Source organism: Gastrolobium bilobum, unplaced genomic scaffold (assembly GCF_033153095.1).
Source record: "Gastrolobium bilobum isolate Gb01-03AN ecotype WA unplaced genomic scaffold, APGP_CSIRO_Gbil_v1 utg342698, whole genome shotgun sequence".
Taxonomy (NCBI): domain Eukaryota; kingdom Viridiplantae; phylum Streptophyta; class Magnoliopsida; order Fabales; family Fabaceae; genus Gastrolobium; species Gastrolobium bilobum.
The window spans coordinates 1-11,482 of record NW_026896237.1 but is presented as its reverse complement, the minus strand read 5'-3'; the positions used below and the strand labels follow the sequence as shown (position 1 = coordinate 11,482).

Genomic DNA, 11,482 nt, shown 5'->3' with positions numbered 1-11,482 from the left:
ATTAAATCTCCCAACAGCCATTTTTGCCTGTTTTGACCATTTAATCGACTAAAAATGCAAGGTAGTCGATTAAAGAGGGGCAGATTGGTAGATAGTTTTGAATCAGGGGCAAAATGATTATTAATTAATTAATAAGGAGCAAAAGGGTGAAAAAACCGACTTTCCTTCTACTTCTTTCCCGCAACTTTTGATTTTTTTTTTAATTTTTATTTTATTTTTAATTTTGTATCCAAAAAATATTAAATGCTAAGAAAACGTACTTTAAAATTTATCCAAAAATAACATGAAGGGAATATTGTTCCTCATAATGTAATCATATGCTTCGGTAGAAAAGCCTCCTAAGTCCTAAGATTTCTTAACTACAATAAAATGAGTGATACATCTTTAGAGTAACAGTACCAACGACTCTAATTACATTGTCTAAGTGTGGCGTCTGAAAATGTGAACATCAAACACTGCATCTTCTCTGTTGATGAGCTCAAACACACAAACATCTCCAACTACCAATTTACATTCTTTTACAAATTGGAAAAAATGCAGAGTTGTGTGGATAACATAGGAACTTGATAGGCCACACTTTCTTTCCACACCGTAACTTCACAATCTGTGTCTTGTTATCGAAGTACTCTCTTACGACTGCATCAAGTTAAATTTTCATCACCATTAGATCACAGCCTAATATTTAATGAGAGTATAACAATAACTGCATTTTTGATGCATGCATATATGGAATAAAGTTCCCATACAGATACATGTGTTTAATTTGCTTCTTAACTTAAACCTCACCGGTCTAGATTGAATTCCCGGCCTCACTTTGACTGTGAAAAAGGGATTTTCTGAGGCAAATTTATCAGCTTCTTTCAGAGCTCCATTTGTGTTGGGGGAGGTACCATCCACATCCTCTGAAAAAATTGAACATGGGTGAAAGTTATGAAAATTTGAACTCAAATACTCAAAAGAATCCATTAAAATAAAAGGATAATCCGATCATGAAATACATACCATCCAATTCTTTCTTGACAGCTGCCATTTTAGATTTACCAAAGTTTGTCCCTTGAGACCGATCACCTGATCTTGTGCTAGTTTTCAATTTGTTACGTGATTGAGGACAAGCCACTGGTGATTTCAGTCTAGTGTTCTGGCATGGTGGTTGCCCATATTGAGTGCCACGGAAAGGAAATCCTATTACAACGGTACTCCTGTTAAGTATGAGTAATTCGTGAAATACATGAAATGAAATGAAAAGGATAATCCAATCACGAGAAACATACCATCCGATTCTTTCTTTACAGATGCAAACTTAGACTTCTCAAAGTTTGTGCCTTCAGTTTGGGCATGATGAGGCGGATTTTGCTCAGTGGATCTTCTCTCCACACCTCCACTTGTGTCAGATCTTGATTTTTTACGTGGTTGAGGAGAAGGCATTGGTGATTTTTGTCTAGTCTTATGGCGTGGTTGAGGAGAATGATTGAGAAGGAATAATCAATATTTCTTGCATTTATGAGCTTATTTTCACACATTTATTATTAATTCCTTGCTTCTTTTACTTAGAAATCACCATATGTTAGACGCATATCACTCACCCAAATAAGGCATCAAACCCAACATAAGTCTCAACATCAACAACATAATAATAAGACGGAAAACATAAACAGCATCTAATCCAGTCATGTCAGCATAAATATAACAGCAATATCAGCTAAGTTTTTGCCTCCTGCCGCTAGAGGCATCACCCCCCAAACTACACGAACCTGAAATAAGCGCCCCCAAACATGGGGTGAGATCTCTAAACAAGAAATCTCAGTACGACAAGGGGTCCTCTAGGATCTTCCACCCCAAGCTCACTTACATGTGCAATATAAGTTCAAAAACAGTTTATCATCATCAGTTCTAAGATAGTGCAATGCAACAGATAATCATGTCATGTGTGTCAATTCTATTCTACTGATCAGAGAAATGCAGGAATACGTCTATTACCCACACAATATGCAAGACGCTACTTGCACCCACCCATGGACTCACCATCTTGTATGACGCTACATACTCAGGCTTACCGACTAAGTGGAAACAACACATACATATTATAAGCCATTCCACATATCACCTCAAAAGCATTTCAAAATATCCAAAGCATGTTACACAGCATGCATATAAACCATTCCCCCATGGGGTATGGTGGAACCACAATATGGATAAACCAAGGACTCGAAAGCTTACATTGCAAGCTAACAATCCAAGCCAAGAGTCCAACCAAAGCTCACAGTCCAAACACAGCAGAATCACAATCTGATTTGGACCAGCAATCATAACAATAAACATAGCTCATAAGCATAAACATAAAGACAACGCTTCTCTTTTACGTTTTACGTCTTAAGGCTTCACACAAAGCCACAAGCCCTTAATCACTTGATTTTGACTTAGTCCAATTATTATAGAAGTTCAACTTCCTCAAACTAGGGTCCACAAACCCCAAACATCAGTTCTGGATGAACAGTAAACCATTGTTCCTTGAAAACCCAGAATATCCGGATATATGTCGGGGACATATCGGGATATCTATATCATATCCGGAAATCCATATCCAGATATTTCGCGACAGAATGCAGTTTCTGCATTTCGCGAAGATATTCATCCAAGGTTCCATTTTTAACACTTCCAAACGTCAAAGCATGCATTTTTACTCTGTTCAAGTTTCATATATCAGTTGGTTACTTGTTTAACTCCTTAAACATACCAAGACACCTCTTTTAATCATCAAAACACATGATCAAAGTTGAGTCACTTACCCAAAGCTTAAAACAGAACAAAAGGTTGCTCTTGGAGGTCACAACCAGCTCCCAAGATTCTGACTTCCCAAAGAAAACGAAAATGATGCTCAAGGTTGGTTCTTTCACCTCAAAGGTCACTACTTGGACCTCTAAATGCCATGACCATGGCTTCCCAACACCCAAACCACACAAGGTCAGCACCCTCACCAACTCACAGTGGCTGGAAACTCAGAACAAGGCCACCAACACACTGCCAATGCCCACTCTCACTCACCACATGTGATTAGGAGAAGTTTTCATGAAGGAATATTCCTCAAAGCTCAAGAAATGGAGGAAGGAAGGAAATGGAGCAATGAGGGAATGCTGGTCAGCCACCAAAGTCACGTATGAAGAGTATATGGCCTAGGGTTTTGTGCAAAAATGTTATATATATAGCTCACTTAAACCTTAACACACAGTATTAACGTTAATTGCTACGCTTAGCATTTTAATCCCAAATTCAGGATTCTGAACCTACTCAATTTTACAGGATTTAACATATTTTTCTTATATTTTTCGCAGCACCTTTTCGGTACGCGCTTTTCCATAGCCAGTATCAGTTCTGGCACCAGCTCCCATTATTTTAACTTGAAACTTGAAATCACAGTCCTGCATATTATTCTAGGAATATTCATGCACTTATTATAATTTTCCGAGATACTTCATCGGTACGCATTTATACCGAGTAGCAGAATCGGCATCTGCATTTTTCGTCAGAAAAGCGACTTTCAGCATTATTACTCACTTACTATAATTATTAAAGCCTCGTAATAATTATTAGGGTCAATTATGGAATTGTTTTCTAATTTCACATAATTAATTAATTAACTTCCTTAATTATCGGTGCGGGTTCTTACAATCGGTATACTTGCCGTAATTGCAACAGCTTGTCGTTGATCTAACGTTGCATGACGAAAAAAATTTATATTATTTTATGTTAAAAATAAAAATAAAAATAAAAATAAGAGCAAACTAAGGATTGGCTCAACTAAAAATATATCATACGCGACTCGGTCATTGACCCGGTCGATGGATCATCGATTGAATCATATGATCCGGGTTAGTATATAAAAACCTATATTTTATACATAAAAATACTTAAATACATGTAAAAAATTATTATACAAGGCTGCAAACATATATAATTTTGTAGGTATGAAAGAAAGTTATATATGGTAACCACAAATAGTATATTATAAAAGAAATAAACATAAAAGAAAAAAAATTCAAATATCAGGTAATCACATATAATTTCTCTATCAAATATCTTCAACTAAGTATATTTAATAATTATAAGACATTTACCAACAACTCTTCCCATAAAAATTAATTTCTAAGGAATCAATATGTCACCTTCTCTTAATCTACTGTTCCGCAGATTACTTCAATCTTTGAAGCTGAAATTTGATGTCACTATAGGAGAGCAAACTACTAGCAAACAAAACTACAAAAAAATTTGAAAGAAGTTCCACACTTTTTTAAGACAAGATAAGAAAACTTTGATTTTTTATTTTTTATTTAACAAAATTGTGTGACCCACCAATTTTGATAACCTGACCAGGTCACTAGTTTTGATAAAACTCAGCCGGTTCAAGCCAGTTTTCATCGAGTCTAATAAATGGTTGATTCGATACTTGATTCGAAACGGTCAGATGACTCATAACCAGTTCACCGAATTTCGGATTGACTCAGCTGGTTTAAACCAGATCTGATAACACTGATATAAACCTCGGGACAAACGAAAGACTCTGTGGTAATACTCGCCCCAAGTAATTAGGTCATGAAATTCAAAAAATATGAATATCAAAATAATTAGGCTTAAATATAAGTTATCTCCTTGAATTTTGACCATGTTTCAAATTACCTCCTGTACTTTTAATTATTTCAATTAACCCCAAGTACTTTATAAATGTTTCAAATCAACAATTCTGTTAAAAATTTTACAAACTCTGTTAAACCTCCTCACATGCCCTAAGCCCCAAATCTCAAAAAAAAATTCTCTTTTTTCTTCTACGTTTTCTCATCTCTTATTACAATAGTTTGGTATGATTTCGATTTGGACCGGAGAAGATTACTATTTCTCTTTTCTTCTGTGTTCTCCCAAGATCTCTCTTAAAAAAAATTAACATCTTCCACAAAGGAAAAACAATCATCGCTGAAAACTTTGTGAATAAATAATCAAGAGATAAAGAAAAGAGAGAAGAAAAGATCATCCCAAATCGTAGAAAAAAATATCATCGCTGAAAACTTTGTGAATAAATAATAACAAGATCATCTCATCCCAAACTTTGTGAAGATTCTTCTACGTTAATCTTCTCTGATCCAGATCGAAATCATCCCAAACTATTGAGAAAAGATCCAAAGAAAATTATAATAAGAGATGGGAGAACGTAGAAGAAAAGAGAGAAGAAATTTTTTAGATTTGGGGCTTAGGACATGTGAGGAGGTTTAACAGAGTTTGTAAAAATTTTAACATAATTTTTGATTTGAAACAATTATAAAGTACAAGGGGTTAATTGAAACAATTAAAAGTACAATGGGGTAATTTAAAACATGGTCAAAGTTCAAAGGGGTAACTTATATTTTAGCCAAAAAAAAATTATCCGATCTTACTCACCTATCTGGACGATTAAACGACTCCAAACCAAATACAATTACTCTACTCATAGGGTAGGATTAAATGTTCAAAGAAAATGGAACTCAAAAGAGGAATCATGTCTTAAATTTTTTTTTTTTTTAATATAATGGGAGCACTAAAATTTGAACCTATTACTTAATGCAAACTATCCAAACCACCTCAGCATTAGAGCAATACTAATGGCTTATGTGTTAAATTATTTTAGTATACGCCTCTTCTGCGCCTATATTTTGATGCGGAAAGAATATAGAAAAGTTGGTTAAGCAGAAAGAAAGGATACGATAAAAGAATAATCATCTGGTTTTCAATTTTTAATTATCAAAATAACAAAATTCAACTTCTAAAATAAGGGTCATAAACATCCTTTTATAGACTAATTACAAATTTATCCAAAATTTAAAAATATAAAATCTTAAAAATAAGAAAAATTCATAACATAAATATAACGGTAACTAATTTTAAAAAATAAATAAATAATTACAATTAAATCATTCAAAACACATCCCAAATCTTAGATCTTAAATTATGTTAAATGTGTTTTTTTCCTTCTCTTACCAAACAAAACACAATCATATTTGTTGCTTTATTGGGACTTGGATTTAATTAGGGGTGTTCATCAACCGATCCAAACCGATTCAAACTGCGGTGACCGAACCGAAAAACCGATAACCGAATAAACCGAAAACCGAAAAACCGAATGCCGATTAAAATCCGCAAATTTTAATTGGATTGGATCGGTTTTTGGATGGGTTGATGAAAACCGATCCAATATATTAATTTTCCTCTACCTACTTGGGTATTTCCCTAATCATAGCCTAAAACTTTATAAACCCAAGACTCATTAACCCATCAACTAAACCCAAGAAAAAATTGGCTGTGAAAATAGGGTAAGAAAAATACATGCCCATGTTTGGTAAGAGGAAGAGTTAAAAGGGGTCTGGAATAGAAATTTTTCAATCTAATCTTTTTACACATGGATCATCCTCTGAATTTTGCCAACGATGGAATGAAAAAAAAAATCATTCGCGGTGGTAAAATTTTACACATAACATCAGTAAAATTCATTCTAATTTTTCGGAAAAATTTAGCCTACCATATACATTTTTTTAACTTACCCGGCAAAAAATTCGTCTCACCATCATATTTCGAGCAAATTTTTTTCTAGTAAAAAAAAATTCTCCTATACCAAACGCCCCTTAAGATTTTTTAAAATGTCGGTTCTATATAGCTCATCACATCAGGAAGAAATATCTAAGATTAAGTGCAGTAATGAGGTAAAGCAAATCATATTTTGGCAAATTTTTTAATTTTATAACTCTTAGAAAGTTATAATGTTGGTATTTAAAAACTATAGCAAAAAGTAACCCATCACTATCCATATTTTTATGATTATTTTTTTCCAATATTTTCCCCCCTTTTTCGATAAGGGAATATGGATACCTACTCACCTTGCAGAGAAAATGTTCTCTCTAAGCTACTAAAATTGATCTAATAACGAGGGGTTTAGATATGTCACGTTAGGTTGTGTATTTAGTTCTCACTTGTATCAACAAAACAAAAAAATGTGCTCCCTCATCACTTTCCAAACAACTAATTAATTTCAGACTTAAAAATATATTCACAAATATAATAAAGTCACCATTCTAATTAATAATTTAAAATTCTAAAAACATTCCATGAAATTAAGTAAAGGAATTAAAAAAAATACATAAATATTTTGATAAAATACTAATGCATGTATTCAACTTGTACAGTGCATCCAATCATGCATATACATTAAAATTTATTTTTTTAATTTTCAATTCACGTTATTTTACATTTAATTTTTATATTTTTTTAATTTATCTTAAATTATTGAAGATTTACAATGTGTAAAGGTATAAATTCTTCAAAGACTTGTGGAATTATTTTTAGAGAATTAGATTTAAAAATATGACATCAACATATTTAATACCAGTTTTGTTTACAAAAAAAAAAAAAACAAGTTTTAAACTAATATTTTAGACATTATTAATTCAACAGAAAATATCTTTTTTTCTTTTATTTTGTGTCCCATATTTTTTTTTTAATACAATAATAAGAGCTGAGTATCTTGCATAAGTTATCTTAAAACACGTCCAATATTCAATTTTCACTCTCACAGACTTTCCTGGCTATTTGACCATTTTGCACCTCATTAATTAATTAATAACCATTTTGCTCCTGATTTGAAATTATCTACCAATCTGCCCCTCTTTAATCGACTAACTTGAATTTTTAATCGACTAAATGGTTGTTGGGAGATTTAATCGACTAAATCTCCCTACTTAATCGATTAAAAAATCATACTGACTTGTTTTCCTTTGTTGTCTGTTGGGAGATTTAGTCTATTAAATAGAGAGATTTAGTCGATTAAATCTCCCAACAGCCATTTTTGCCTGTTTTGACCATTTAATCGACTAAAAATGCAAGGTAGTCGATTAAAGAGGGGCAGATTCGTAGATAGTTTTGAATCAGGGGCAAAATGATTATTAATTAATTAATAAGGAGCAAAAGGGTGAAAAAACCGACTTTCCTTCTACTTCTTTCCCGCAACTTTTGATTTTTTTTTTAATTTTTTTTTATTTTTAATTTTGTATCCAAGAAATATTAAATGCTAAGAAAACGTACTTTAAAATTTATCCAAAAATAACATGAAGGGAATATTGTTCCTCATAATGTAATCATATGCTTCGGTAGAAAAGCCTCCTAAGTCCTAAGATTTCTTAACTACAATAAAATGAGTGATACATCTTTAGAGTAAGAGTACCAACGGCTCCAATTACATTGTCTAAGTGTGGCGTCTGAAAATGTGAACATCAAACACTGCATCTTCTCTGTTGATGAGCTCAAACACACAAACATCTCCAACTACCAATTTACATTCTTTTACAAATTGGAACCAACCTCCAGAAAAAAAGGAGGCAGAGTTGTGTGGATAACATAGGAACTTGATAGGCCACACTTTCTTTCCACACCGTAACTTCACAATCTGTGTCTTGTTATCGAAGTACTCTCTTACGACTGCATCAAGTTAAATTTTCATCACCGTTAGATCACAGCCTAATATTTAATGAGAGTATAACAATAACTGCATTTTTGATGCATGCATATATGGAATAAAGTTCCCATACAGATACATGTGTTTAATTTGCTTCTTAACTAAAACCTCACCGGTCTAGATTGAATTCCCGGCCTCACTTTGACTGTGAAAAAGGGATTTTCTGAGGCAAATTTATCAGCTTCTTTCAGAGCTCCATTTGTGTTGGGGGAGGTACCATCCACATCCTCTGAAAAAATTGAACATGGGTGAAAGTTATGAAAATTTGAACTCAAATACTCAAAAGAATCCATTAAAATAAAAGGATAATCCGATCATGAAATACATACCATCCAATTCTTTCTTGACAGCTGCCATTTTAGATTTACCAAAGTTTGTCCCTTGAGACCGATCACCTGATCTTGTGCTAGTTTTCAATTTGTTACGTGATTGAGGACAAGCCACTGGTGATTTCAGTCTAGTGTTCTGGCATGGTGGTTGCCCATATTGAGTGCCACGGAAAGGAAATCCTATTACAAGGGTACTCTTGTTAAGTATGAGTAATTCGTGAAATACATGAAATGAAATGAAAAGGATAATCCAATCACGAGAAACATACCATCCGATTCTTTCTTTACAGATGCAAACTTAGACTTCTCAAAGTTTGTGCCTTCAGTTTGGGCATGATGGGGCAGATTTTGCTCAGTGGATCTTCTCTCCACACCTCCACTTGTGTCAGATCTTGATTTTTTACGTGGTTGAGGAGAAGGCATTGGTGATTTTTGTCTAGTCTTATGGCGTGGTGGTACCGTATCCAAAATTTTAATTGACTCATCATCACTAGTCTGGTCAAGGTTGTCCTGTGCATCTTGATGGACATCCAAAGGATAATCTATTTCAAGGGTACTCTTGTCAAATATGTGTACCTCAAAATTACAAGTTTGCTTGTATTCAAACAACAGCAAATGACCATGATCCAGGGAGTAATATGTGGCAAATTCTATCCAACCCCTTTGAAGCCAAATATCACCATCATTTTCAGTCCAAAATACTTCCCATTTAGTGCCATCTGGAGGCTTAAGAAACATTGGGTTTGACATGTCACCACCATATTTCCTAATGAATTTTTTTGGGATCCTCTGCAAAGAACTTTCTGTTAGCATGCATAATGAAACTCACAGGCATATATAACACAGAAATTCAAATGTACCTGACAATAAAAATCCAAAAAAATAAAATAATGAAAATACACGGAGAGAAAAAAGGAGATGAAGGAAAGGACGTTTACCAGCTTTCCTTCTTGAAGACTTGTTCCAGGAATAATCTTGAAGAAACGGATTGGAGTGGGGTCAGGGTGCTTACTCATGGATGTTGCTACTTGTGTTCCACCCTCTCTGTGTGTGTTTGCTTTGTGGCAAAAAATTGTAGTTTTATCAAAACACCAATCATGAAATTCAAATTTTTTTCTTGCACGAAAATAAACAATATAAGCGTGAATTCCTATGAGATAAACTAGCTCTTGCACGAAAATAAAGACGATATGCACAATTGATTGATATCACTATCCAAAGATACACAAATGTTACCAAACCAAGTGATAGTAGCATGATGCATGCATGGGATGACACATGACAGAATAGTTAATTCCAAAAAAAAAAATTATATACATATTGGGACAGGGAGAAGAAGGGGTTCTAAAGCTAACCTGAAAGTGAAAGAAGCTAGTAGAGATGTAGAGAATGAAAATTAAAGAGTGTGTAAAGGAGGAAGAGAGAACATGTAAAGGGGTGAAGCATAAAGAAGGCAACGGGAGTAACAAGTTTTTATAGGCAAACATAAAAGAGAAGCGAAAAAACAGTTCCACGGCCTTTTTTTTTTCAATCAAGAACCCTTTTTTTCTCTATATGTTGTGATCTTTCCTCTCTCTCTTTTTTTCAAAAATAAATAAATTTGGTGTGTATCTTTTCTTGTTCTCTGTTGAGATCTCCCGGTCCTTTTTCTGAGCATGTGTGAGGCATGCTAAATTTCAAAATAGGATTATATGAAATTAGAATACTAAAAGATTCAGACTTACTCCTTGAAGACATCATTCGTGATTTCTTGAAGTCTTCTTGTTTCCTCTGATAATCCTGCAATAGAAAGACCAGGATCTTCCTCTGCAATTCACACCAATCCCTGAATACAACCGTCGATGGGGCGAGTTGTGTAGTGACGGTTTTCTAACACATTGTGAATGCAGAGGGACCTAGCCAAACTTATTAACCCTGGTCCCCTTCTCATCATGGGCCTATGGGTTAGGCCTACACTGTTACCCACACTAATCAGATATTCAAACCCAAATCAAAATGATTACTAATTAACAATCAGGTCATAATCCTTGAATTAATTCTGATTAAATTTCCATTTTCCTCATAATTCCACCAATCAATCAGGTCATAATCCTCTAATTAATTCTGATTAAATTTCCATTTTTCTCATAATTCCACCAATCAATCAGGTCATAATCCTCTCATTAATTTGATTAAATTTCCATTTTCATCAAACTCTATACAAATCAAGGAATGCATTCATGACGCCCGCGCGGTCAGTGCCAAATTCGCGACTCCACAAATCAAGGACTGCATTCATGATGCCTGCGCGATCAGTGCCAAATCCAAGCGGATCGCGCGGACAAAAAGAATGTAATTTGCCAAAATCACGCAGATCGCGCCATTTTCGCGCGTTTTGCACTAGACTATGCAATTTCAACTTCTCTCTTTAACTTCTTTTTTGTGTTTCCTGCTATCAAAATGAATAAATTGAGTGAGAGAATGATTGAGAAGGAATAATCAATATTTCTTGCATTTATGAGCTTATTTTCACACATTTATTATTAATTCCTTGCTTCTTTTACTTAGAAATCACCATATCTTAGACGCATATCACTCACCCAAATAAGGCATCAAACCCAACATAAGTCTCAACATCAACAACATAATA

General features: G+C 34.0%; 2 protein-coding genes across 2 annotated transcripts; both read right to left on the bottom strand.

Annotated features, from left to right (window-relative positions):
* Nucleotides 1-536: 536 nt before the first annotated feature.
* LOC133298416 (uncharacterized) lies at nt 537-1,425 on the bottom strand. The gene is made up of 4 exons (XM_061497689.1): nt 1,272-1,425; nt 1,003-1,182; nt 787-902; nt 537-636 (listed from the first exon to the last, which is right to left on the bottom strand). The coding sequence occupies exons 1-4, from the start codon at nt 1,423-1,425 to the stop codon at nt 631-633; spliced, it is 456 nt and encodes a 151-aa protein (XP_061353673.1). The 3' UTR covers nt 537-630.
* A 6,669-nt stretch (nt 1,426-8,094) lies between these two features.
* LOC133298418 (uncharacterized) lies at nt 8,095-9,334 on the bottom strand. The gene is made up of 4 exons (XM_061497690.1): nt 9,123-9,334; nt 8,854-9,033; nt 8,638-8,753; nt 8,095-8,487 (listed from the first exon to the last, which is right to left on the bottom strand). Exons 1-4 carry the CDS (start codon nt 9,274-9,276, stop codon nt 8,482-8,484), a joined length of 456 nt encoding a protein of 151 aa, XP_061353674.1. The 5' UTR covers nt 9,277-9,334; the 3' UTR covers nt 8,095-8,481.
* Nucleotides 9,335-11,482: the final 2,148 nt, after the last annotated feature.